This window comes from Lutjanus erythropterus, chromosome 15 (assembly GCF_056507025.1).
Source record: "Lutjanus erythropterus isolate fLutEry1 chromosome 15, fLutEry1.hap2, whole genome shotgun sequence".
NCBI lineage: Eukaryota > Metazoa > Chordata > Actinopteri > Lutjaniformes > Lutjanidae > Lutjanus > Lutjanus erythropterus.
The window spans coordinates 14,502,379-14,528,010 of record NC_139331.1 but is presented as its reverse complement, the minus strand read 5'-3'; the positions used below and the strand labels follow the sequence as shown (position 1 = coordinate 14,528,010).

General features: G+C 38.3%; 1 protein-coding gene across 1 annotated transcript; it reads left to right on the top strand.

Annotated features, from left to right (window-relative positions):
• The first annotated feature begins 5,670 nt into the window (after nt 1-5,670).
• znf410 (zinc finger protein 410) lies at nt 5,671-25,630 on the top strand. Its single transcript, XM_084736893.1, has 12 exons — nt 5,671-5,800; nt 6,128-6,213; nt 6,309-6,360; nt 7,024-7,156; nt 9,543-9,728; nt 10,486-10,707; nt 16,442-16,601; nt 18,059-18,240; nt 18,773-18,862; nt 20,876-20,995; nt 22,677-22,796; nt 25,416-25,630. The coding sequence occupies exons 3-12, from the start codon at nt 6,328-6,330 to the stop codon at nt 25,514-25,516; spliced, it is 1,347 nt and encodes a 448-aa protein (XP_084593019.1). The 5' UTR covers nt 5,671-5,800; nt 6,128-6,213; nt 6,309-6,327; the 3' UTR covers nt 25,517-25,630.
• The last annotated feature ends 2 nt before the right edge of the window (nt 25,631-25,632 follow it).

Below are 25,632 nucleotides of genomic sequence, written 5' to 3'. Positions count from 1 at the left end.
TGTAAAGCTACTACAAGGAGTTTTTAACTTGTTATGAATTTGTCTAAATTTATTGCTGACGCCTCAATATGGCCTACATAACTTAATGAGACTATCAGCGAGAACACTGGCTGTATCTGTATACTTATTCTTTGTCTGCCAACAGGACAGATTCCTTGAAATCAGACGAAAAGAGCCTGTGTTTACATTTTCACAGCCAAAGTCACAGTAGGTCATATGTGAGTCAGTTAAGAAGAAGTAAGGGGAGATTTTTATTCAGGTAATTTTAAAATGTTGTGTCTAGTGGGTATCAGGGTGAAAACACTACCACATTTCTCCACAAGGGGCCTCCAAAATGTGCAATATATGGAGTAGCTTTAAACAGCTAAATTGTTAATAATACATTTGTATGGATCCCGTTTGCTTAATCTAGTCATCTAAAAAACATCATGCTCAAACTGTGAAGCAAATATTAGACTCTTATGAAGGAAGAAATACATAGGCCTCAACATCAATAATCCAGTACTTCTGATGCTTTTTATTTAAACCTTTTCACACACAGAACTTTTAGCAGTGTTCTCAGCTGGTCAGTATATCAGGATATCACGAATTTATGTGATAGATAGATAATGGATTGTGTCAGGTCATGCATTTTTCTCTAATCCAGTGATTTTTGACCAATATTGGACTGATACTGATACAAAGTATCATATTGGCCCATCCCTAATCTATCTGTCCTATTTAAAATGTTTTATGAGGCGTTGTTGGCTTTGCTGTAACCTAAATGTCATCAGCCTGCAGTCTTTAGCGTGTGAAAAAGGAAAAATGAGGCGAAAAACAAGAAGAAACTGATAAATTGATGAAGTCACACATCTGTTTGGTCAGTCACAGAGCTCTTTAATTGACTCCGTCATTGATACAATAAGCTCATTCAGATGTCCACAGATAAGGTCTGACTAGTGCCATCAGTGAAGGACATGCTGCAAAAACCTATTGGTGATGGTCAGCTGCACGCTTGAAGTGCTGCCTTGTCGCCAGCTGTCGGCTTGGTGTGTCAGGGACTTCAGGTCAAATGGGCCAGAACCACAGGTCACTGTTCCACCATGTTGAGCCTGACTCAATCTCTTCCACTGAAACTGCTCCTCTGCTGCACAGAGATCTTTTTGTCATTGGCAGTCAAGACCCAAAAGTCCCAACAGATTTGGATCTAAGGCATGAAGGGATGAACAAGTACAAAAGTATATATATATATATATATATATATATATATATACACACGTGTGTACTGAATACACAATACAGGCTCAGAATCTGGAAGTTTGATGAAAACCCCCAAGACTAGATTGTTAACAGTGCATGGCATGGTGTTTTCATGTAAAACTGGGAAACATCAGTATGCTACTTGCTTAACAGACATCCAATCCAAGTGTGTCCACATAATCTAAATTATTTTTTGCAGCAGTTACAGTTATGTAACGTTGATGATTTATGACAAGCTAAAGGAAGCGTTCTCATGTCACACTGAATGCGTCCAGGGCCCCCTGCCAGTCAGCATATTTAAACAGACAAACATATGCCTAAAGTGTCTTTTCAGTTTCAGCTGCATTTTAAAACTTGATGTGAAATATATGGCACAGCCCAGTGACTGTCTCAACTTTAGCATTCCCATCATGTTTATGGCAGCTGTCATATAGTACATATTGGCTGGAAGTAAAGCTCTCAACAGCCATTTAGATGCTTCCCTGATAACATCCCAGAGTACAGAGTGCTTCCTATATTTGATCCATATTTATCAGTAACTTGTGCGCTAATTTTATCATGTTTTTGTGTGTTTTTTATACACATGGATGTAATTTAATGTGGCAATATTATCTAACTTAAGTGCAGACTTTTTCTGAGTTCCTTGCTGTTTTTGTCTGTATGAAATATTCATTGTGTGAACATTTTCTGAGATAACCATCAAGAATGAAGACAGGTTGTTGTGCATCAATTTTGGGCCTCACAAGTCCAGATGATTAATTTTTTGGATGTTTATAAATTATGGCCTTAATGTCCAAACGTAGTGTCACAGAACCTTGTATTTGCACTAAAATAATCTGAGTATAGCTCTGAAGCTATTTCTAGGCAGAATTTAATGGCAGCTATGATAGTTCATTTGAGGCACACTGCAAAAGTTTTTTGTTCAAGTTACAGTAAATGAAGTGCATTGTGAGGCAACATGAGCACACTACCAGTGTAAATATATGCCTATTATACAATGATTCTCAAACTGGGGTTTGTGAAACACAAGGGAGGAAATATTTAGTGAATGAATATGATTTCTTTAGGGAAAATGTACAAGAGTTTGCTGACGTGATCATGCTTTCCCTTATTTCACTATTATTTTATTTTACTCTTTTTTTTTCAATTATTAATGATTGATTAAAAATGGTGGGGTGGGGGCATACACTTTTTCTGCTTCTCACGGGGGCAGACAAAAGAAGTAAAAAAAAAAATACTGCAATAGAACAGCCATGCACAACATTTATATCGTCAGATGTTTTTACTTCTAGCAATTTCCTCATTGCCTAAAGTTTTTTGTATACTCTTGTCTTTAACTCTATGATAATATTTGATACGATGATAATGTATTTGCTGTGCTTATGTTGACTTAAAATGGCTCATGAGGAACTTCAAGTAAGGGATCATTTGTAGTCTACTTCTGCAGTCTTCGCCAATGTGAACCTAAATACAGTTAAGTTAAAAAAAAAAAAGTTCCTGTGTACTTGTTAGGGTCATGTGTTCTGTGACAAAATGTATGGAAGTCTTTGGGTTCTGTTGTGAATGAATCGTGGGTGTTCGGGAAATAACATCACATCTGTTTTGTTGCACATCTCAGCTTTTGAAGGGACTGGAGCACACTGATTAAGTTTCAGCTGACAGTTATGTCTTCATCAGAACCAGTCAGTGGTTTGACTCTGAAGAAGACAAAGCAGCAGATGATACAATAGTCTCTTTTAACAGTAAACCCTGGATTTTCTGAGATACTTTCAAACTAGATTTGATGTGTATTCAGGGTCATTGTCAGATTGCATTCGAGTCCGCTTGGAATGTTTTGATCTTCCTGACCTTGGAGTTCACTGATACAAGTATTTTGTACTTGGTGGAGAATTTATGTATAGAGTTGAATTTGGTTTTTAAACTTGCTTTGGCTCCAAGTAAAATTCTTGAATCTGCTTTCTCTGTATCTCAATTGGGCTCCTTGTGTCTTCCCACTATAATCAGTGTGATTCAAAATAATTAGTTCAGTCAGACTTGCTTTGTTTGTACAGACTTAAAAACATGCTAAATGTATTGTTTTTAATCCTGCAGATGTTCAGAATGCCCACAATTCATTTATAAATGTGTTTTTAATGTTTGTGTTAATGATGCATGTTTTCTAAACGCCAGAAATTCTTGTTCATGTCATGACCATGCATCTCTTACAAAGTGTGTAAACCTTATTACAAGGTTTTAACATGCTCAGTGGATGCATGAAAAAGAACACGGTCTTTTCGTATGGCTCTAATATTTGTGCTTTTCTCACTGTAATAGATCAGTAATGAGTTTTAATACCATGTGTCCTTAATGAAGGCCTTATTAAGACACTCAATCCAGGACAGCAGCCAGCAAGACTGCTGGCACTATTTTGGTCTTTTGCCTTGGCCAAAAACAATTGCCAGTGTTCGAACTCTACAGTTGTCTACAGTTATTACAGAATTCATTTAAAGACTTTTGTTGGCCTATTCCTCTTCAATCAGATGCAAAAACTTCTATGTTCTTTGAATTAATGTCAATATTTATTAATCATTGTAGAGTATGAAAATGTTCTAAATGGTTTGATGACCTTGTGTTCAAATTAGATCTTGCTGTTCTGGTACTGGTTCACTGCCAGTGAAATGATGGTACTGAAACATCAAAGGGACAGTGATACTTTGGCTGATAATAGCACAACGACAATTCTCATGTTCATCCTTTTTTGAAGAGCTTTCCTTGTTTGCTGCCATCAGCTTTTACCATAGCACATTTATTTATTTCAGAGCGGTTACCATTAGCTCACATAAATCTAACGTTTGGTCTTGTTTACATGGATCCCCACTGCTGTGGTTACTCTTTTGGATCCTGTCCATGTGATTGACTATTGACTTAAGTGTGTCCAACCATAAGTCTCTGGTGCCGCTATTATAAATGCCACATGCTTTGTCATGGATTGTTATTACTATCATTGTGACTATGGTCATGTTATGTGACCACAATTTTCCATTTTAACCTTCAAAACAAGTCAATTGAAAAAGAGTTACATTTTTTGTTTGTTTATTAGGACACCTGTAATTTTATAACACTGGATCCTGGGTTTGTTTGTTGTTGTTGTTTTGTTTTTTTCAACTAACTGTTGGCAGCTTTGTTTACTCATTGCATTTCAGTCTGCCTTCTTTAATTCTCAACATGCTGAAAATGTTTGTGAAAATGATTGTGTTTCAGTAGTGCTCCAGCAGTAGTGATGGACAAAATGACCATTAGCCAAAATAATATCTTTAGCAGAATTAGGCAGATTGAATGTAATGTGGCTTACTGGCAATCTCTATTCTAAAAAAATGTAAATGGAGAAAGCTGTTGAAATCCTCATGGGATTTGACACTGTAGAGGATTTCAGGTTTCAATTCTTAAAACCACTGAGGACATGGAACTTATTATAATTAATCATACTTAAGCTGTAACAATCAAAGATCAACAAACTAAGATTGAGAAAGAGTTTGATGTAAAATGCTTTAGGGCTTTTTTGTACATTTTAAGTTAGAGACTCATTGCTTGTATAATAAATGTCATTCCAAAGAAAATGTTCTTGTTGCGTATGATGTCTCATTTTTCCAGTGATGTCTGTTTAAATGAATGGCACTGCTTCCTGTCAGTGCAGACTACATTTTTAGGTTTCATGGGGAGGAATCTTGGATAGAGATGAGAGTTTATTTTTGGAGATTTCCACACACCTCTCTTATCATCATACTAGCAAACAGAGAATGTGAGTAGCTTAGTTAAATAGAAATTGGTGCCTCTTTTAGCACAGAACAATACAATCACTGTGAATAATATGTGGATTTTGCAAACAAAAGATTACATTTCAGGAGCCTATTATGTATATATTCCTCTGGAGTCATATTTTATATTTATAAATTATAAATATATATATAAAATTTCCTCTCTTAACCCCTCCAATGAGCTGAAACTTACTTTAAAGTTCCTTAATGCTGCATGGGTGATAATTCTCTTCAGGTTCATCACTACAAGTAGCTCCCTTTATGTTGTTTTTATATTATCATTTGATATGATTGTGTTTCAGTAGTGCTCCAGCAGTAGTGATGGACAAAATGACCATTAGCCAAAATAATATCTTTAGCAGAATTCCTCCAAGCAAACAATTGGCTGTGGCTGACTTCCTTGTGGCCTCCTCATGGTTCCCATTTGCCTCTGGGATCCCAAGGTATTTGTAGCTGTCCTGGATATCTGTGAGGCTGCCTCCTGATAGTTCAACCCCCTCAGTTCTGATCATTTCCTCTCTTTGATCAATAATGTCTCAATTTTTAATCCAGCTGAGGGTGAATTTTGTCTTGTCTGTTGTCTTTGCGGTGTAGTTCACAGTTTTTAGCACTAGATGGCGTCGATGATACAGGATCCCCGTTTGGAAAACGCGGAAGTGTCCTAACATTGTTCCATCAGAGACTCCGTAGAGCAAACCTGCTACTCTGTTTTGGGACCATTATCCAGTTGCTCTCACGCTGTGGCACAGTTACAAAACTGTTACAAGGTAAAACGACTTAGTTTCATGTTTATAGAAGGTTTAATGTCATTAAAACATGCAGGGTTTACGCACAGAGACCAGTCTATGACACGGGGGAGCTAACAACAGTGTGTTAGCCCCGGCGGCTAGTTTGATAACTGCTAACCCTGCTAGCGTAGTTAGCAGCGCAGTCTGACATCTGTCTGTTTTATCCAACAACAGTTCACACCGACGCCGAGCTGTCGAGCCATGTAGCTACATTTAGCTTCAGTGTTTATGCTCTTCCAGTGTCAAATTCCTGTTCAATCCTGAAGTTGAGACGTATGTTTTATAATTTGACGTTTTGTGCTGCAGATTGTGCGATGGTTTTGACTCAAAGATGACCTGCACTCTATGCTTATGACCGACAGAGAATCCCACATTTAGTAGGTCAAACTGAGGTACGCATTTTTTTTTTTTTTTTTTATTAGACTTAATCCAGTCGTACCATATTTGAGGGCGTCTGATGAATTAGTGTTACCCTGTTGCTCTACAGGTTCCACACAGGGTGACCCATGCTTTCTGATGAGCTTGACTCCAAACCAGAGGTAATCTTCTCATCATTTAAATGCTCCAACTTTATTACTGAAGACTTTGCTGTGACAAGAGCTTTGATCTATTATAGTTTTGTATTTTTCCATTGGTTAGTTAGTTTATTTATTTATTTATTTGGATGTTTTTAATTAATTTGTTTTTCACTTTTGTTTTCACTTCAGTTTCAGTGTCAGGTAGTTCCCAGTGTGGGTTTGCTCGTTTCAGTTTAATTGTTATTGTTTAGTGTTAGTTAAGTTTTTATTAGTTCTGGTGTTAGCTTTCGTTTGCTATTATTATAAGGAGGGATATTTGTCAGGGTCAAGATTTAAGAAGTTAAGAATAGGTATTATCATACAAACTTAACACTTTGCGAAGCCAACTGACTCCTAGTCAAAGGGTCTTTAGAAACATATGCACCAGTGTTGCCTCATGCTTGTTGTGTTAACAAATTTGACCAACTTGAAGATAATTCTTGTGTATTTTAGTTAGATTTGTAAATGTACAATATTATGTCAATTAGTTTTCTTTTTACCCTAAAGTCTTGTTTTAATCTTTATTTTGATTAACTAAAATTTATTTTCATCTCTAGTTTTAGTTGTAATTTAGTTCAATTAAGTATAATAAGCTTGGACTGTACTTGTTATCATGCTGAGGCTCTCCTCTTCTTTTCCTCTCAGCTGCTGGTGCAGTTTGTGCAGAACGCGTCCATCCCGTTGGTGCAGGGTTTGGAGGACTCAGAGTCCAAACACTCCTGCCTGCCTCTCCTGGCTCCAGCTGAAAGCTCGCTGTGCAGCCCACTGGAGCTCACAGGTCAGCACCCGTCCACCACAGGACAAAATACTAGTAGTGGCATTCTGTGCTTACTCATTATAAGTGTTACTGCATGTCACACAATACCACTAGTGATTCATTTTTCTTGTTTAGGGATATTATTATCGCCTTTGTTGTGAGCGACATAGTTGACGCCTTTGCTGTCAAGATAGCACAACTATTGGGCTGGGATTTACAGGGTAAATCTTCTGGCTGCAGCAGGCAGCTACTTTCTGAAATAAAGCTGTTAAGACCTACTGAACAGCACACAGACGTGGAGCAATCAGCAGCTGAAGAGACAGATATTTTTCAGCTGGTGGAGACCAAAAACAGAGTTAAAAGAGAGTGAATACTGGACTTGCATTCGCCAAGTAGTAGTTCTGTAACTGCTGAATGCATCAACAAGCAACTGTTTGCCAACAAAGTCATCATATTAGTTTAAAAAGTGCTAGTATGTCAGTATTGTGTCCACAATGCTTTTCCGCTCATGCTCTCAAAAGTCAGAAAGAAATCCGTTATTGCAGGTTTAAAGCTGAGCAGAACGGTCAAAATCATAAATGAATGTGAATGTATAACAAAAAATGCCCATTTTGTGTTACATGGCTTTGAACCCTGCATTATTAAAATAAGCTCTGACGAGCTCCACCTGACTCTGCTGTGGAAAACGAGGTTAATAGGTCGAGCTCAAGCCCTCAAAAAAGGACATCACTCACTTAAGATACTTCATCATCCATAGTTTTTCTGTTTGCATGGGCAGATTCTCAACAGTGTGTCACATTGCATCTATGATTTGCACAATTGAGTTCAGATGAATATTGATGTACAGTGATACACTGGTAGCTAACTGGATACAGCATGCACTGCTGAACTGAAGCAGAATCCTCAGCAGCAGCCCAGAGAGCTGTACTACGAAGCAAGATTAATGAGTTAGCGAGGTATGCTGAGTTGAAAGCCGGAGTTTTTCTGTGCCACAAAGGGGGCTCCCTTTTAACCTAGCTAGATCACCATGGTAACTTATGCTGACCTCATGACCACACTCAAATGAATTCTTTTCATGACAGTATTCTTTATGAGTGATATAGATTCTTAGCTGAAGGAAGATGTTATATATGCTAAACCATTTGTTAATGTCACGACTGAAACTGTGTAATGTAATTACAGCAGCACAAACTGTATGCATCATGTTGCCATAGGAACCTCAGTTGGTAAAGCAGAAAATAATTTTTCCCTGCACTCTTCAGGTCATGTAAACAGTGTTTCACAGCAGATCCACACATTGAAACAATGATGAAGCAACCACAGACTCTTTGAGTGATGTTTTTAAGCTTGATCCTGATTTGCTGCCAAGTCTGTTTTGCGCTGCTGATATTGCAGATCAGAACACTGATTAGAAAATTTATCAGTCTATCCTATTTATCACGGGTAATATTCAATCATTAACATCCATTTTACTTTGATTTGGCCAAATGCTAAAGTGATGTCCCTGTCTCATTCATTATGGGACTGTGTCAGACCAACAGTATAATTTTTAAATACGCTGTCAAGTTTATATCAAGTTAAAAGGTCAATGTCCAATTGCCAGTCACAAAGAAAGGGTGGCATTAAGCCAATTAGTCATTTTCTGCCAGTGATGCTTTCTTGCCTTATTTGCTGCCACAGCGTTGCTTTTTGCTGTAATATATTTCTAGTATTCTCCATAGCTCTTCATTAGAACAACTTGTTCATCCTGACTGAAGTAGGTGTCACGCAATGGGTCCACTTTGTGCAGAAAAATTTGTCAAATGATGCATTAAACGCAATTTTTCACGTGAACGTGCACAGAGCCTGAAATAGAAAGCCTGGGTTAACAGAAAGTTGATAAGCACCGTTGTGATACTTGTTATCTCTGACTGTGGTTTTAGGTTTTGTTGAGCCTCATGTAAAGAAAGCCTGGATATGCTGATATTGCTTTGTAGTTAAGCCCTCAGGTTTGATTCTGACCTGTGGCCCTTTGCTGCATGTTATCCTCCCTGTCCTGTCCTTGTCTCTCTCTTCTTTCATTTCTGTCTTTGGATATAATGTCTAATAAATGCAAATAAGCCCCAAAGATAATCAGAGTTTCTAATTGAACTGTGTTCATCCTTGAAGCCTCATAAATGTATTGAAGGCGTATTTTCTCATTATATAATTGAAATAATTATTTTATATCTCCATTTTAAACCTATATTTTTTGTGGTAAGTTCACATTTGCTGGTCTACACTCATGTCATTAAAGCAGCCACTGCACACTTATTTTATGTGCCAAACAGTCTCGATCATAGTTTGATTATTTGAGGTATTAATTTGCAGATAACATAGTGTTTATTTACTCAGGACTAAAACTATCAAACACTGTTTTTCTCCTCAGATGGAGGCCTGAGCCATGAGCCTGAGAGTTCTCCCTCCCTGTCAGAGTTTGGAGCCGTGTCAGAGCGAAGCCCATTAGTGGTCCAGACACATTCTCATCCACGGGCCTCACCCAGCCCGCCACCCATCCTCCATGACCTACAACAGTCAGACAGCACTTCCTACGTCCTGCTGAACCTTGCAAAAGGTGAAGGAGCACTAATGATCAGTCTCTATCAATTCACAATTGCCAGAGTCAGAAATGCACACATAACTTGTGAGCTTGGCATTTTTCCTGTTTTCTTACATTTAATCTAAAAAAAATAATCAATAGGTCAATCAGTAATGAAAATGATAATTAGTTCTATGATGAGTCACTCCCTGATGAATTTCAAACATCATTTTAAGAGAGCGATAACTTTTACATTAAAGCTCTAAATCTTTGTGTTGTGCACGGCTGCTGATTCTACACACAGCACTAAAAAGAAATGGGGTGACACATTTTCATGAACAGAAAACTGAATTATTTTGGCTGGGAGAAATGATCCTTGGCAGGCACATTCTCTTGGTTCATCAGCCCTTGGCAGGAGAGCCAAAAAATTAATTTTGGTCCCTTGACATGCACCTTTTGTGCAATGTGCTGTGACTCAGTGAGCGATGTGGAGGATAGAAAAGACTTTTCAGCAGACAGAATCACTTTCACTCTATTGTTACATTAAAGTGAAACCCTGAATAAAGAGGGATTGTTTTTTTAGTGTGTTTATGTGCTTTTTCAGTGTGTCTGTTGCCTGCATCCTCTCAGCCTTTCAGAATAAAGCCATAACATTAAACCCAGGATTGCTGAGTGTGATGGGAGGATAGTAATGACTATGGAAAAGTGACCTGGCGGCGCTCAAGCCATTGATGAGCATGCTGAACATTGCCTTGGCCTTGAATTTCTTGTTTCACGGTGATTCTCCTCTCAGGCATCACAGCCTCATCGGAGTCGCTGATCTTCGCCGCAGATGGCGCCGGGGACGACGACGATGAGGGGGTCTCATCAGGGGACTACGGGATAGATGGCAGTGCTCCCTGGTATCTGCGGGTACAGGAGCTGGCACATGACAGCCTGATTGCCGCCACACGGGCCCAGCTTGCGAGAGACGCCAAGGCCAGCCAGGACGCCAGAGCTACAAGTGTCAGTAACGGTAAAGTGACTTTGCCTTATTGTCACAAGAACAAATTGTTTTAGATGTCTTTTACTCTGAAAAGTAAAGCCAGACATTCTCTGTAGAAGATACTTTTCTATGATGCCCTCTTGTATGCATGCAGTGCAATAGAGCTGCAACAATTTATCCATTATTAATTGATTATCAAATTAATCACCAGCTTTTTTTTTTATTCATAGCCATATGACAGAGGACAAGACGTCCTGCATATAGCGTACATACTGTTGGACAATGACACTACACCCTGTGTACTACTCTTGCCAGCTATTTTGACAATGCATTAGTCGGTCATATTTAAAAAAAGAAGTGTCAACATTCTCTGATTTCAGCTTTTTTACTCCTTTATGACAGTAAACTGAATATCTTCTGGTTATGGACAAAACAAGATATTGGAGGACGTCACCTTGGACTTTTGGAAACACTGACAACATTTTCTGATATTTTATGGACCAAACAGCTAATCAAATAGTTCAGAAAACAGATTGATTGATAATTAAAATAACTGTTACAGGAAAGACTTGAAACCTTTGATTATTTTTCAGCTGACAAGCTTGTGACAGGATTAATTAATCGATTAATCATGAAAATTAATTACAAATGAATCAACAATGACAATACTACAATACAAAATAATACTTTTTGTTAGATGCATCCCTCCAGTGCAAGTGGCATCTGCTTTACAGCCATTTATTCACGGGTATGATTGTCAAGTTCTAAGACTAAATTTAGAGAAAAACAAAGAAACTAAAAAAGCAAGTGAGCCTGTGTACGGGAAACAGCACATTTTTAACATCAGCTGGTCTACTTACAGCTGGCATCAAAGACAGAAAGAAGAGAAATGAGGTCAGTGATGAGATGAAAATGATGTGTAATCAGCACTGACTGAAACTGTGTTCAACATTTCTCATCTTAAGTCTCTCAGTCAGAATGAATTTGTAGTTTTGTCTACATGACTGCAAATATCCAGTGAAGTTTTAAATGCCACATTATCATAAAACACTAATCATGCTTCATTACTTTTTCATGTGATGTGTCTGTCAGGTTTTAGTAATATGGCTAAAGCAGGCTTCAGTGAGGGAGACAACACTAAGACTGTGGTCCACCAACAAAGATTAATTTAATCTAAGATTAGTTCTAATCACAGTTTATCAAAAGTAGGTTTACAGTGAGTAAATCCAGATTTAAAGCTAAGCAGAGCTCTGCTGCACAAGTAAAAACCAATCTGCATTTAGGAAATTCAAGTTTAGTGATATCAACCAAAATTAAATTTAATCAGTATGAAGATACTTGCTTACCTAAAATAAGTGGATAAAAAACAAACCTGAGTGCAGTCGGGACCTAGTAAGTGTAAAAGAGCAGGGGGAACCGTTTTTGGATGCTCTGTATTCTTTAAGAAAACTTTGGATTGTTTGCTAGCTCTCTAAAATGTTATTTAGCCTAGTAAGCCCACTTGTGATGGCTCAGCAGAGAAACTCTAATCTGTCCTCCTTTCAGAAACAGTTATTGGCTGAATTACTGGAGCAATATGGCCTGAAAAACTGAAGATTAAAGTATTATTTTTAAAATGGACAACATCGCATTAAGTTTTTTCAAGGAACTTGATCATTTTGCTCAATCTGTCTAAAAAAGTCAGATTAAATCTCCTCAAGTTTAAGTATAAAGTTACCGTGGATTATATTTTAAATTAGTTTTAAGTTTAACATTTAGAGTTAAGAGGAAACGGCTACCACGGCTGAGTCCAGTGTACGGTTGTCGCCCAAGACTCATTGACTTGCATTTTGTCAGTCGAATCTCTGCACCTTTTGTACACAGACCAGGGGTAACAGCATGGACGTCAGTGGCTGCTCTGACATCCTCTGCTGCAGTAAAATCTGCTAAACCACTCTTAAACCAGACATTGGTACAACCTCCTCTCACCTCTGCTCGACACATGTCAAGCACGGCTGCAGTGACACTTCATCTAGAGATTTCCACCTAGTATTTCCATGCAACGTACGGTTCTCTGCAAAAACAGACATCAACAGCAACATTACACCTTCCACCCCTGTGTCAGTGTCTGTAGCTGTAGAATATGTCATGGACATGAAAAAATTGGGTGCAGGGCAGTGCTTTTTTAGTGCACTTTCTTTCTCCCTCCCTCCCGTTGCTTTCTGGTTGTAGAAAGATTGAGCCTGGCAATAGCAGCGCTGCAGCAGAAACGATGCCTGTGTGGTCGCATCATAGGCATGCAAGCCACAGCATAGCATAGAGCTAGCCATCACACACACTTTTACTTTCTCTGACTGTAGAAATCTGAATTTTGAAATCACAGATGACTAAGAAAGGCATTAAAATGCAAGGTAGATAAAAAAAATAAGGCTGTTGTAGACTGATAGAGTGCAGCTGAACTGAAAAAATAAGGAACAAATCCCAGAAACATGAACAGCCAAATCCCATAAGACTGACGAAATTGTACCCAGATGAGTTGGGTACAGCCCTAGTCCAAACCTTCCAGCACTTTTAAATGCACTAATTAACATGTTGTATCTTTGTTTAATCTGTACAAAAACCTAAGTGCTAAAACAACTATTTGATGTTATAACAGGGTTCATTCTTTGGCCAGGACCGATAACTTACTGCAGTCCTTACTGGTTGCCTGACAACTAATCCGAGCCAAGAAACAGTCTGATAACTTTTAACCAAAATTGATACCCTTTATTCAAATGGATAAGAAAAGTTTGATAGCTGTGAAAGCACAAACTCTTGTATAGTCTAACAGGTCTGTCTGAACTCCCTACCTGGCAGTAATTGTTCATCTCTTTTCATATAACTGATCCTCAAATGTCTCAAATTTCAGTACACTGAAAACACAGCTGTCTAAGCACTACAGTGGCACCATGTTTGTATCCAAATAAAGTATGTGAGAGTTGTTTACTGCAGCTTCCTCGCTGTCCCAAATAATGTCTTCATCTGCTGCTCACCTGAAGTTATCCATGCCTTAAATCTCTTCTTGCTCTCATCTGTGATCTAAGACAGACACTTATCTCCTGCAGCACAGTGTTGTAGAAAGCTGCTGACCCACACCAGGACATCACAACCTGTTTTGACTTTTCTCCACAGGCTGCCTGTTAGATAAAGATTTTATCCATGACATTCAAGGCGCTATGGCTCCTAGCTGCACCTGTGATCTTTGAACTCCCTCTGAGCTGAATTACAGCCAGGGGTCCTGGTTAGAAAACAGGTGTGAGAGTGAGCTCCTACTTTATTTTCCTCACATCCCAGCCTAGATCTTTTTGTTTCATTTTGCCACAGATTACAATCTTCTACTTAAATGCTGCTTCATTGTACATACTGTTTGTTTTATTATTATTGCACCGCTATCACTGCATAATTGTCTCAACTGTCATTTTTGTTAAACATCTTATAACTGTGTGTGAAAAACTGCACTTTTTGTTAAGTTAATCATAGCTGTCGGTGTCTTAGAACTTGCTTATACTGCATTTTGAGCTTCCCACAATTCTTTAGCTAAGCAGTGTTGAGAAGTGGTTGTTTTTCTGGTTCACCTCAGGTGATCATGTAGCCTAGTTTAAGTTCAGATGGACTCTCAACACAGGTGTTATTTCCTTTCCTCTTTAGGATTTTTCTCTAGTTATCCATGGCCTTGTTATATTTCTGTAGAGTCAAATAACAACAGTTAAGGTATCAAGGAATTTATTTATCATTACAAAATGGAAGCCGTTGTTCCTTCATGATACACACAAAGAACATAAAGTTCATAATGGAGGAAGGAAGTGCTGCAAGGCTCTGACGGCCGATACAATAGGCACTCTTTAGTGAAGCAGGTGGAAGAACAAAAGATCCAGGAAGTCTTGCTAAATACAGAGTTCAGACCTTAAAATGTCTTAAATTTGATTTTGACAGGTCTTAAACATTGATTGTACTTTGAAGTTAAGTTTATAACGTTGCATTACTTCAGTCTCACTTTTTAAATGGTTTTTGGGAAAATTTGTTTTGATCACACTGTAACAACTACAAAACAAGTCCAACATTGACCAAATAACCACTAATGCAAAGTGTGTTTGCACTTTTTTTGCTAGTATGGATGTGAAATGTGTCTTAAATTGCATTCATTATGAGTCAGTTATCAGTCTTTACTGGTGCAAACAACTATGGAAAAAACTAAGACAATCTGTCTTCTGATGAAATAAAAGGCCCACGTAATATTTAGCAAGACTTCCTGGATCTTGTAGTCTTTTATACAAAGAATATATATACACAGATGATTAAATTTAGAATAGGATAAAATATTAAACAAATTAAAATAAATCAATATAATGAGTTATTTATATACATTTGGGCTACATGACAGTAAAAAAATCATATTGTGATTTCTTTGACAAATATTGCAATTGATTCACGGATAACAGTAATAATTTTTGCATCAAATCTTTTATTTTCACTGAAAAAAGTTTTACCATGTTGAAATATTACGCATATAACAGTCAGGCCAAATTACTGCTCGTGCTTTCTCTCTCTCTCTCTCTGCTCCAACTGCAAGTCTGCATCACTTTTCTCATCAAAACAACTGCAAAAGACATTTCTCACTGCTAAAACAGCTCTGTCAGATAGGGACTATATGCTTTAGTGATGACTGGATCTTCAGTCACTTACAAAAACATGTTTATGCAAACTGCGAGTATTCTGTTTCCTCACTTGGAGGGAAAAAAGTGGCGGAGCATCATTCTGGTGAACTCCAGCAGCACTGCACCCATGTCAGTACCAAGAAACATCTTCATTATGATTCTGTTCTGTGAAATTTTTCTATATCATGCAGTTGCAGTTTCTGTGATTTGGATTTTGCACTTGGCCATATTGTGATTTTGATTAGTTGTGCAGCCCTAATAAACATATATACAAATACACGCATGCACCCAGGAAATACCTCTGTAATGCCTATTATAAAAACTGTTGCAGCAGTTAAGAAGGGCTTGAAATACTTAGGTACATTGTTAAACCCACAACAAGGTACTTCCATATTGTTGATTTTAGAAATCCATGGACAAAAACATGAAGGTTCCACTGACATAACCACGAAATATAATGTCTGAAGAATAAAATGATCAAAAGCAAAATCTCCTCTTGCTTCTTTTTAACTGGATAATGAAACTTTGCCTTGGGAAACGTAAACCCAGGCTCTTCAGTCTACAGGTCATAAACAGATCATAACTATATAGAAAAAGCCAGTCTTCTCATCTCGTTTGCTGATGTAGGTCATATAGAGTCACCAGTGTTAAACTGAGACTTAATAGTTTAATAATCAGTAAAAACTACTTACAGTAGCTTTAACTAAAATCTCTGTAGCAGACTGTGTTTCAGTCTAGGGGTAAAGCTCCACTATCTGAGCTGCTGTAATGGCCGCCCTCCCACTAACTTGCATTAGATTAGACAAGTTTCCTTCAGCAGCAGGGTATCCGTTATATGTGCATTACTGCTGGCACGCTGTAAGCTAAATTGGACCTGTTAAAGGCATTCGAAGCAGGGAGTCGGAGCAGGTGAAAAGGGAGTGATTGCATTCAGCTTTGGGTTGTTTTCTTTTGCCTGTAGTTGTTCAGCAGGTCTCAGTCACTACCCCATGATTAGCTTTTATACGGCCGGGCTCCAGAGGCCGGCCACCTGGCACTCCTGGATTGTTTTCTGCAACAACCCTGCTCACTTTCCTCTTCTGGTTGCCTAGGTGACCTCACACATAGCCTAACAGCAGAAGGGGACAAGCGGGAGCTGCCGCCTCGAACCAGCCGCCCCCTCTCCAAGCAGATCCTCCGCTGCTCGTTTGAGGGCTGCTGCAGGACATTCACCTGGCCAGCTCATCTCAAATACCACCTCAAAACACACAGGTAACAAATCACACACACGGCAGAGGAAGATAATGGATCCCAAGGAAACTAAAACAAAATCCAGCCAGAGCAAATCCTGGTTAATGTGGATACACTTTACAAAGTGAAAAATAATAATGCAGTCTTGCAGGTTAATACAGTTTCCAGCTTTTTATGCAAGTGAGGACACACCGTGGCTTTTAGATATCATATGTGCAATCAAAGTGCAATGCAGTCAATACCTACCACCAATGTACATAAGACGGACTGAGTCTACAAATAAATTCAATAATAAAAATAATAATATAATTTAATTAAACCTTTAATTGTCTACAACAAAAATTACTGACAAAAGCAGTTATTGTATAAAACCAGAGAAATCAGAGTAAATCAGAGTATCTCATTTTAACCTCAATTTAAAGGGATAATTCAGATTATTTGAGGTGAGATTGTATGAGGTACTTGAACTGCTGTGTGAAGCAAAATGTAGTTTATCAAAAAAAAAAAGCCCCATCTTAAAAAAAAAAAAAAACTAAATAAGGCTAAGTGTATGCTATGTTTGAAATATTTTCACTGTTTAACTTTGTCATCAAACAGCCTTTTCTGACAGGAAACTGCTATGATATAAGCCACATATTGCTCTCTGATCAGTAATTTTGCCTCAAAGAATACAGGAGTTGTTAATCTGCCATTGCTTTTATCTGTTAGTTTTTTGTGTTATTGTGTTATTTTGGTGTTTTAAGAGGTTAGCTCAGATTCACCAAAGTTGCACAATAACACAAACTATCAGGAGCAGACTAGCAACTTCCTTGTTTTGCGAGGTAAATTTATTGATTTTGCCAATGGAGTTTGATTGGTTCGAAAAGAGAGACTGATATAAGTGTTTTCCTGTCAAGGTTATACAGTGAAAATATTCTAATTATACCCTACACTTAGTCTGATAATGATTTCTTTAGGTGCCTGAATTTTATTTTGCTGTTGACTTCATCCACAGCAGTACATTTCTCAGCTTTCTACATCAGTGCATCTGCTGCTTCCTGAAACTGAGGATGTGTCAACCGCTGTTTTCTGTAGGTAATTCACTGACCTAGATAAGTACCTCGTACAACCCCACATCAAAAAATCTTAACTATCCCTTTAATTCAATGTGGTAACTGTAAGTGGAACAATTAGTATTGGGTTTCTGTTCTTCATTTTAGACAGATGTGCTACATCAGAGCAGTCCAGCTGTTTTAAAGCATAGTTAGAGGAGTGATCACACAGTGTTTTCCACAGGTTGTTTGTGGTGGAGGCAGACAAACAGGAGAAACACAGCTGAGATAGAAGTGTACACTCATACTGCAGGAGCTCTCTTAACATCAGTGTAGGAAATCTATTTGCGGTTGCCACGTCTGACCTCAGGGTGGGCTGCTGCGAAATGAATCGTGTGCACAGGAGACACCGAGCCGTGTTTGTTTGGTTTATCTCTTGGCTCCCAGGAATGACCGAATGTTCAGATGCGGCGCTGAGGGCTGCGGGAAGAGCTTCTACGTGCTGCAGAGGCTGCAGGTTCACATGAGGACGCACAACGGCGAGAAGCCCTTCATCTGCAAGGAGAAAAACTGTGGCAAGAAGTTCACCACGGCTGGAAACTTGAAGAACCACAGGCGCATACACACAGGTGGGGAGCAGGAGATACCCTCGTATAAAAAGCCCAAACACGCTGGAAGCAATAACTGACTCAGGCCATTTGACGCCGCTCATTTAGTGCTTCCTCGGTGGAGATGTGAGGAGTCAGCAGCACTGGCGCCTCCATGAGTAACAGCACTCTGTCATATTTTATTTAGGGTGACATTAAGATTTTGATGGCCTGTTCCACAGTCTGCTTCTTCTATCCAGGGACCTGTTAGCAGACCGGCTACACTATACAGTGTTTATATTTTGCTCATATGTCTGGAAGAATGGCTTCCTATGAGCTGTTATAGCCACTAAGTTGGATGAAATTATATCACATTTTTCAGCTGTCACCACAGGTTCCATAAACGACAAGAAAGCTGCTGCGTTCTGCACTTCCAGAGTGTTTGAGGCAGTTGAAATCACTTTAAACATTCTTCAGTAATGAGTTTACTAGATTAAGTCTTTGTATTGTGGATTTCAACAATATGTATATGTATATGTGTGTGTCTGTGTGCGTGGTGGGTGGCTGTTTCCAGGAGAGAAGCCTTTCCTCTGTGAAGCAGATGGTTGTGGGCGATCCTTTGCAGAGTATTCCAGTCTACGAAAACACATGCTCGTACATTCTGGTGAGTGGGACAGAGTTTACAGCTGTACAGCTGAGCACTCATTCCTTTTGTAATTTGTTTGCTATAGATTTCTACTCAACAGAAATATACACCCAACATTTTTGTTTTTGCTTCCCTTTTTCATGACTTGAAGTAAAAGATGTGAGATGTCTTCTCTGCACACAAAAGATTTATTTCCTACAAATTTTGTTTGCAAATTTGTTTAAGTCTGTGTGAGTGAGCTCTTCTGCTTTGCCAAGATAATCAAATAATCCAATGGAAATGGATATATCACAATTTACACACAAAATATTGAGCTGTGTATGATGAATAAATCAAGAAACACGAATGTGTCCTCATTGTAATATCAGATTTTATCCTTCCACTGAAGGATATTTTGTATTACTGTAAAAAGTTTTTATTTCCAGGGTAAAGAATTCATGGTTGTTCATGATCATTAAACAACACAGAGTTATAGAATGAAAGTTGTAGTTCCTTTGTAACACACACAACCTACAATGTATATACAGATGATTAATTGCATTCAGGGTAAAGTAGAATAAAGATATAAAACAAAACACTACATATATCCATACAGGAAATAATTCTGTAGCGTAGTGCAGTTTTGGCTTTGCATCAGATTGAATGGTGGTGACAAAATGGTCAACATCTTCACATAAAACGTTCAATATCTGGGGAACGCTGTTTGTCTGTGACTGTGTTTGTGCCTTCTGTGTAAACACACAGGGTCGTCTTCCCCTCATCCTGCTGGAGTCCAGTGTCCATGAGTGCATCTCTGTCAGAGGTCATACATGTTTCAGCAATAAAGCAGAAAAACATCTGATTAAAAGAGAAAAGTACCAAAGTTTGAAGTAGATATCTGCAGCTGCATCTTCGTGTGCAGCTGTTGCCATAGTAAAACAAAATCTTTTGATTATAAAACTTTTTTTTTTTTTCAGTGTCTCCTAGTTAAAGTGGGGGTGGTGATTGGGTTCACTTTATAAAACTTAAGAGATGAAAAGACATGAAAATTACAGTATGATGATACATAAATATATTTCATAAGTAATTATATGCCCATATTAAATCAACTTGATGCTTTCAAGGCACAACATTTACATTGCCAATGAATACTGGATTGGAAACTAAAATATTTGCCTGATTTCACGTGACTTCTAGCGTAAACCACACCCACTTCTGCTCTTCTATCCAGATACAGACAGAGACAGATAAGTTTATTTACCCTTTGTTCACTGCTAGTCGACAAACTTGTCCTCCTGTTGTATGCTGGAAAGCTGAGACTCATGTCAACTCATGTCTATGCAACAGGAGAGCACAGAGAAAGATTTTTTGCCTCTTCACAACAAAAGCTCTGACATAATAAAATAACAGGGATTTTTCTTGTAAAAAATCTATAGGAAATAAATGTTTTATCCACCGTTTTACAGGAACCTGACGAAAGAGAAGTGCTTCATCACTGAATACACACCTTCAAGCAGGTGTACACTCTGCTGTGCTCGGCTGATGCCCAAAAAGAAACTGTAGAGATTACCAACAGAGCCACTCGGAGCCGGAGATGATAAATACCCCTGACCTCTGCAGAGTTATTTGACATGAAAATGAACGCTGATTGTACCCTTGCCCACTGAAGACAAAAAACAGATGTTAGTAGGTGTGCTTGCAGGAGGGAATAGTCGTGACCCATCCTACTCTATGTCTAATGGGCTGGTACTCGCCGCCTACGTTGGTCGGGTTGGTTAGATTTAGACAGGAGTGATTTATCAGGGATAAGAGTAAGAATATCAGGGTAAGCCAATCAGAGGCAGAGTAAAATTTGAGAACCTTTTATATGCACAGAATAAGCATGAGATCTTTTACTTCAACTCATGAAAAAAATGGAGCAAAAACATAAGTGTTTCTTTTATATTTAGCTGAGTGTAGTTCATCATCATGTGCCTTGAAGAGATGCATCCTGTGTCGGATCAGATGGGATCACTCAGGATGGTTCATCTCTTTTGTGTCTGTGTTTCACAGGCGAGAAGCCTCATCACTGTGGGATCTGTGGGAAGACTTTCTCTCAGTCGGGCAGCAGAAACGTCCACATGAGGAAAAGGCACGGAGAGGAGGGGCTCAGCAGTGAAAGCAGAGAAACAGGTCTTTCTCACTTACACACACACACACACACACACACACACACACAGTGCAGTAGGTGGATATGCTAATCCATGGATTATGTAGCTTCAAGCAGCCCATACGTTTTAAAATGTGCATAAAGATGGTGTTGGTTTAAGTTACATTTAGGAACATTCTTTGAATAATTAACGCCCCTCAGCAGTTAAAAAATTTATCATTCAAATTTTTATTCTTCAGGGCCAGCAGCTGAATTGTTTTAGCACATATCTGTGGGAAAGCAGAGACGGCACAGCTCTGCCACAGAAATAAACCTGTTAGGCGTCATGTGATGGGGTCGGATTCATCTGAGAAGTGTGTAATCACCGAGTTAAAATGACACAGTAACTCCTATTCAAGCGTCTCCTGCCTTACTCTAACGTCTTTTTGCCTTCACCTTACAAATTACTGAGATAAACGAGTGGATACTTGAGTACATCTCCCGCTGCAGCTGTGGAGTTCACTGCTGTCTCTATTCTTAGTATCAGTTTCAGCACCCCTTCAGATTAAAAGCGTCTCTCACTCAATCAGCTCTTTACATTCCAACATATGGTCTAATTGTACAAAATCAGCTAAATTAGGTGTTTGTTTTTTTTGTTTTGTTTTTTAATCCACTGTCGAACAATGAGAGCAGACAGAGCATTTGCCGTCTTGTCACATTTCTGTGGCGGTGGGAAGCACCGCAGCTGAATCACCACAGAGGAAATGCTGCCAAAGCTCTAATTATAAACAGCAGATTTATTCGGGTCAGCCTCCCCAAAGAGGCTGGTCTTTTGTAAAAGCAGAGATGAAGCTTCACAACAGAGGGGTACTTTCTGTGTTATCTATACGGGATGAATTATTAAATCAACCGTGGTGGAAAAACTACAGTTATAAAAACAAACAGCAAAACACATTTTCATGCAAGAGTCAAAAAGGTAATGTAGAAAGTTAGAAATAATGTGCAGGTTTCAGTTTTTACAACTGATTTCTCAGACTCGCTTTTGGCTGTATCTCCTTAAAAATATGGATTGAAGGGATTAATTCAGATTATTTACAGTGGGATTTTATGAAGTACTTATCCATAGTCAGTGTATTACCTATAGTCGATGGTGACTGACATACCCACAGTTTGGAGAAGCACTGAAACTAAGCAATTAACTGCTGCAGATGGGGTCAGTAGGAAAATGTATTTTAACCATCTAAAAAAAGGCTCATCTAAAAAAAAAAATCACTATCAGTTTAAGTGTACACTATATTTAGAATACTGTCACCATTTTAATCTACAGTCAGACAGACTTTTCTGACAGGAAATTAAAGTTAAATAACCAAATACTGCTTTCTCCAAACCAATCAAACTCAAAGCGAAATCAGATAGATCAAGGCAACAGTAGTTATTGCAGACCCTGTCCTCAACAGTTGTTTGTTTAGCTTCCATGCCAGTACTCCTCTCTGCTTCTCCTAACTGGGGGTGTATTAACCAACCAGCTATCCCTTTGAACTAAACTGTTGGCTGTAAGTTTAAAGATTGTGGATTAAAGGTGCAGTAAGCAATTCCAGAGAAAGATAGTTGATTGTTTTAGTCTCATTCCCAGGTTAGTCCGAGCACCAGTCCAAAGCGTCAGTATTTGATGACCTGTGAATCATTTCATAAACCTCAAACATTTTATTTGTTTGCAACTGACAGGAGAAGCTCTGACACAGAGCAGCCTGCTGGAGGCAGACGGCGAAAACGGAGATGCTATGGTCACCATGACGACATCTGTGGAGCCCATGAATCTTCACCACGCCATGCTGAGATCACCAGGTAGGTGTTTGCATATATGTATGGCAGGAAAAACAAAATACAAAAGAAAACACAACACAACAACCCCGCTGTAAGCTCACAGTGTTTTGTTGATGTCAGAGGTGCTGAGTCACCTCGTGGTGTTGTTAATGTCCTGTTAAGTGTTTTTCAGCCGTTGCTTGTGACAGTATTTTGGTAACTCCTGTTACTCTTTGACAGTCCAGCTTTCTTGTGTTTGCCTGAGTTGTCACGATTTTGAACAGTCAGGCAGAAGCCTTCAGGCCTCTTTGTACTGTAACTGTGTAGTTTGCTTATGTTGCCTTGAAAACTCTCATTATATGAAAATAATGATTGTCAGAGCTGAAACAAACAGCTTGTTGGTAATTTGCTCTACTTGATATGAGTCAGTTATGTAATTGTATTTTAGAATAGAAGATCTTTGTGAGTGTTTTCTTGCTGCATGGTGACAATTTTGTGTTTACAACACTTCTTCACTTTGTTTAGCAATGTCTCTGTCTCTTCTGTAAATCTTGACAACCAGCTGTTAGATTACTAATTTTTACACAGATTTTCTTCATGCCAGGTTGTAGATTCAGGATGAACATTTCCTGTCGTGATAAATGTTGCGTGTGTGTCTGCTGTGCACGTTTTGATATTGTGTTGCTGTTTGGATGTTTATCTCAAACACTGCGAGCAGTCTGCTTAACATACCTCTCCCCGTCTGTCCTGCCTTGTTTCTTCTTTGTCTTAGTCCTGCTGTTCATCTCAGACATGCTGCTAAAATTATTGGTTACAACCCAACTATTATTTACTAAACTCGTAGACCGTTACTGACAATAATATTTGACAACTGAAGCGCTCAACAGCCAAATTACATTGTGCTCATTCCACTACACTGTTATTTGTCCTATGCTGTCAAGTCTTCCACAACCTCAATGCAAATCTGTTTTTAATTCTGATACATGTAATACTGATATACAGTATGTTCACATAACAATGAAATATTTATCTGCCTTTTCAGTACTTACGCTTACATCATGTTCTATGGAAAATGAGCTGCTTCTCCCATTTACATTAGATATTCATATTGATGTGATCAGTAGTTGAGCTTTCCTTTTTAGTTTTTGTTATGAATTGCCTTCATTGTGTTGGCCAGTATTCTTTGACTGGATCTTCTGTGATCTAAACTGAATAATTTATTTACCAAACGCCAGAGAACTGCAGTGGTGAAGAATGATTGCCACAAGTAGACTGTTACTGCAACATACTGAAACTTACTTAGCAGGGTGTTTATGTAACAGCACTGTATAGAAGTGACTAGAGTTCAGTCGACACCTCGGTCTCAACAAAACGCTAATGCAGACTTTTACTTCTCTAGTATTTACTTCTGTTGTTTGTCATTTTTCCCTGTAGAAGCATTATGCCTACAACTAAATGTTTTTTACTCAATATCAGTGTATGGTTTTTCATATTACATTTTAACATGATCTTTGCATACATAAATATATACATGATGAACTTTTTGTTAACAAGGACTTATGTAATGTCTGTAGATGGTATTGCAGGATTCGTACAGCATTTTTAAGAGTTAAATCCAAGCATATTCACTGTACCTAAACCAAAAATGATCAACAAATTGAAATTGTTACTATAAATGCTATTGTGAGTAATAAAGCTTACAGTTTGTTTATTTTACCAGCTGTTCATACTAAATTTGATTGTGTTTTTTGATGAGGACTATTTAATGCTTAGTATTTTCAATGCCAGGAGACAAACAAATATTTTGATGGAATCGTTTCAATTAAAATATTAAAAGATTTTTGGTTTATGCGAGGGACTGTGTAGATAAAACACCACATTATGTTGAAAATAGATTATTTTTCAAGGAGTAGATCGGAATTCAAGCATATTCCAAACCTTGAAAACATAACTGTTAAATTAAGCATTTTCAAAACTTTCAAAACTTTGTGCAAACCCTGCCCTTGGGCATTTACTCTGAGAACTTTTTATAGGCTCAGTATTACACAGGCCTTTGCATGTCCTTCAGTTTTTTACTAAATTGGCCTGTCAGCATTAAAATCAAAAGGCAGAACCAGGTGAAAGCTTGCAGAAACTCAAGGACAAATGTATGAGTAGATTTTTAACCTCAAAGGTGTTTCATCAAATGATGTGACTGTAGCTAGACCTTTCTGTAGGTACTGTACAGACAGAGTGACAGATGTCTCACTATTAGACAGTATTCACTAGTGCTGCAACTAACAGTTATTTTCATTATCCATTAATCTGCCCATTATTTTTGCAAGTTATCAGTTAGTGTATAAAATGTCAAAGAATTGTGAAAAATGCTCATGACAATTTCCCAGAACCCAAGGTGACATCTTCAAATTGCTTCTTTTGTCCAGCTAGCAGTCCAAAACCTCAAAGACTCGTCATTTACTCTCATAAATGAGAAAGAAAAGTAGCAAATCCTCACATTTAAGAACCGGCAGAAAAGCAGTTAATATTTTCTTGAAAAGTCACTGTAATGACTAATTATCAAAATAGTTTCTAACTAATTTAATTTCGATTGACTAATCAATTAATTGACTCATCGCTGCAGCTTTAGTATTCATGAGCTTATCTTTGTGTCTATCCCTCCAGGCTCTGCAGACTCAGTGGTAGTCCTCTCTCAGCCACATGAACTGGTGACCATGACAACCGAAGGCCATGCATATGGAGAAGATGTGGTGGCACTGCTGTAATCTGCCATCATGAAAAATGTCTCACACACACAAACACACACACTGCCTGTTTGAGCAGTCACAGCGGACTAAACATAGACATGTATCTGTAAATAAATTAACCACTGACTTTCACC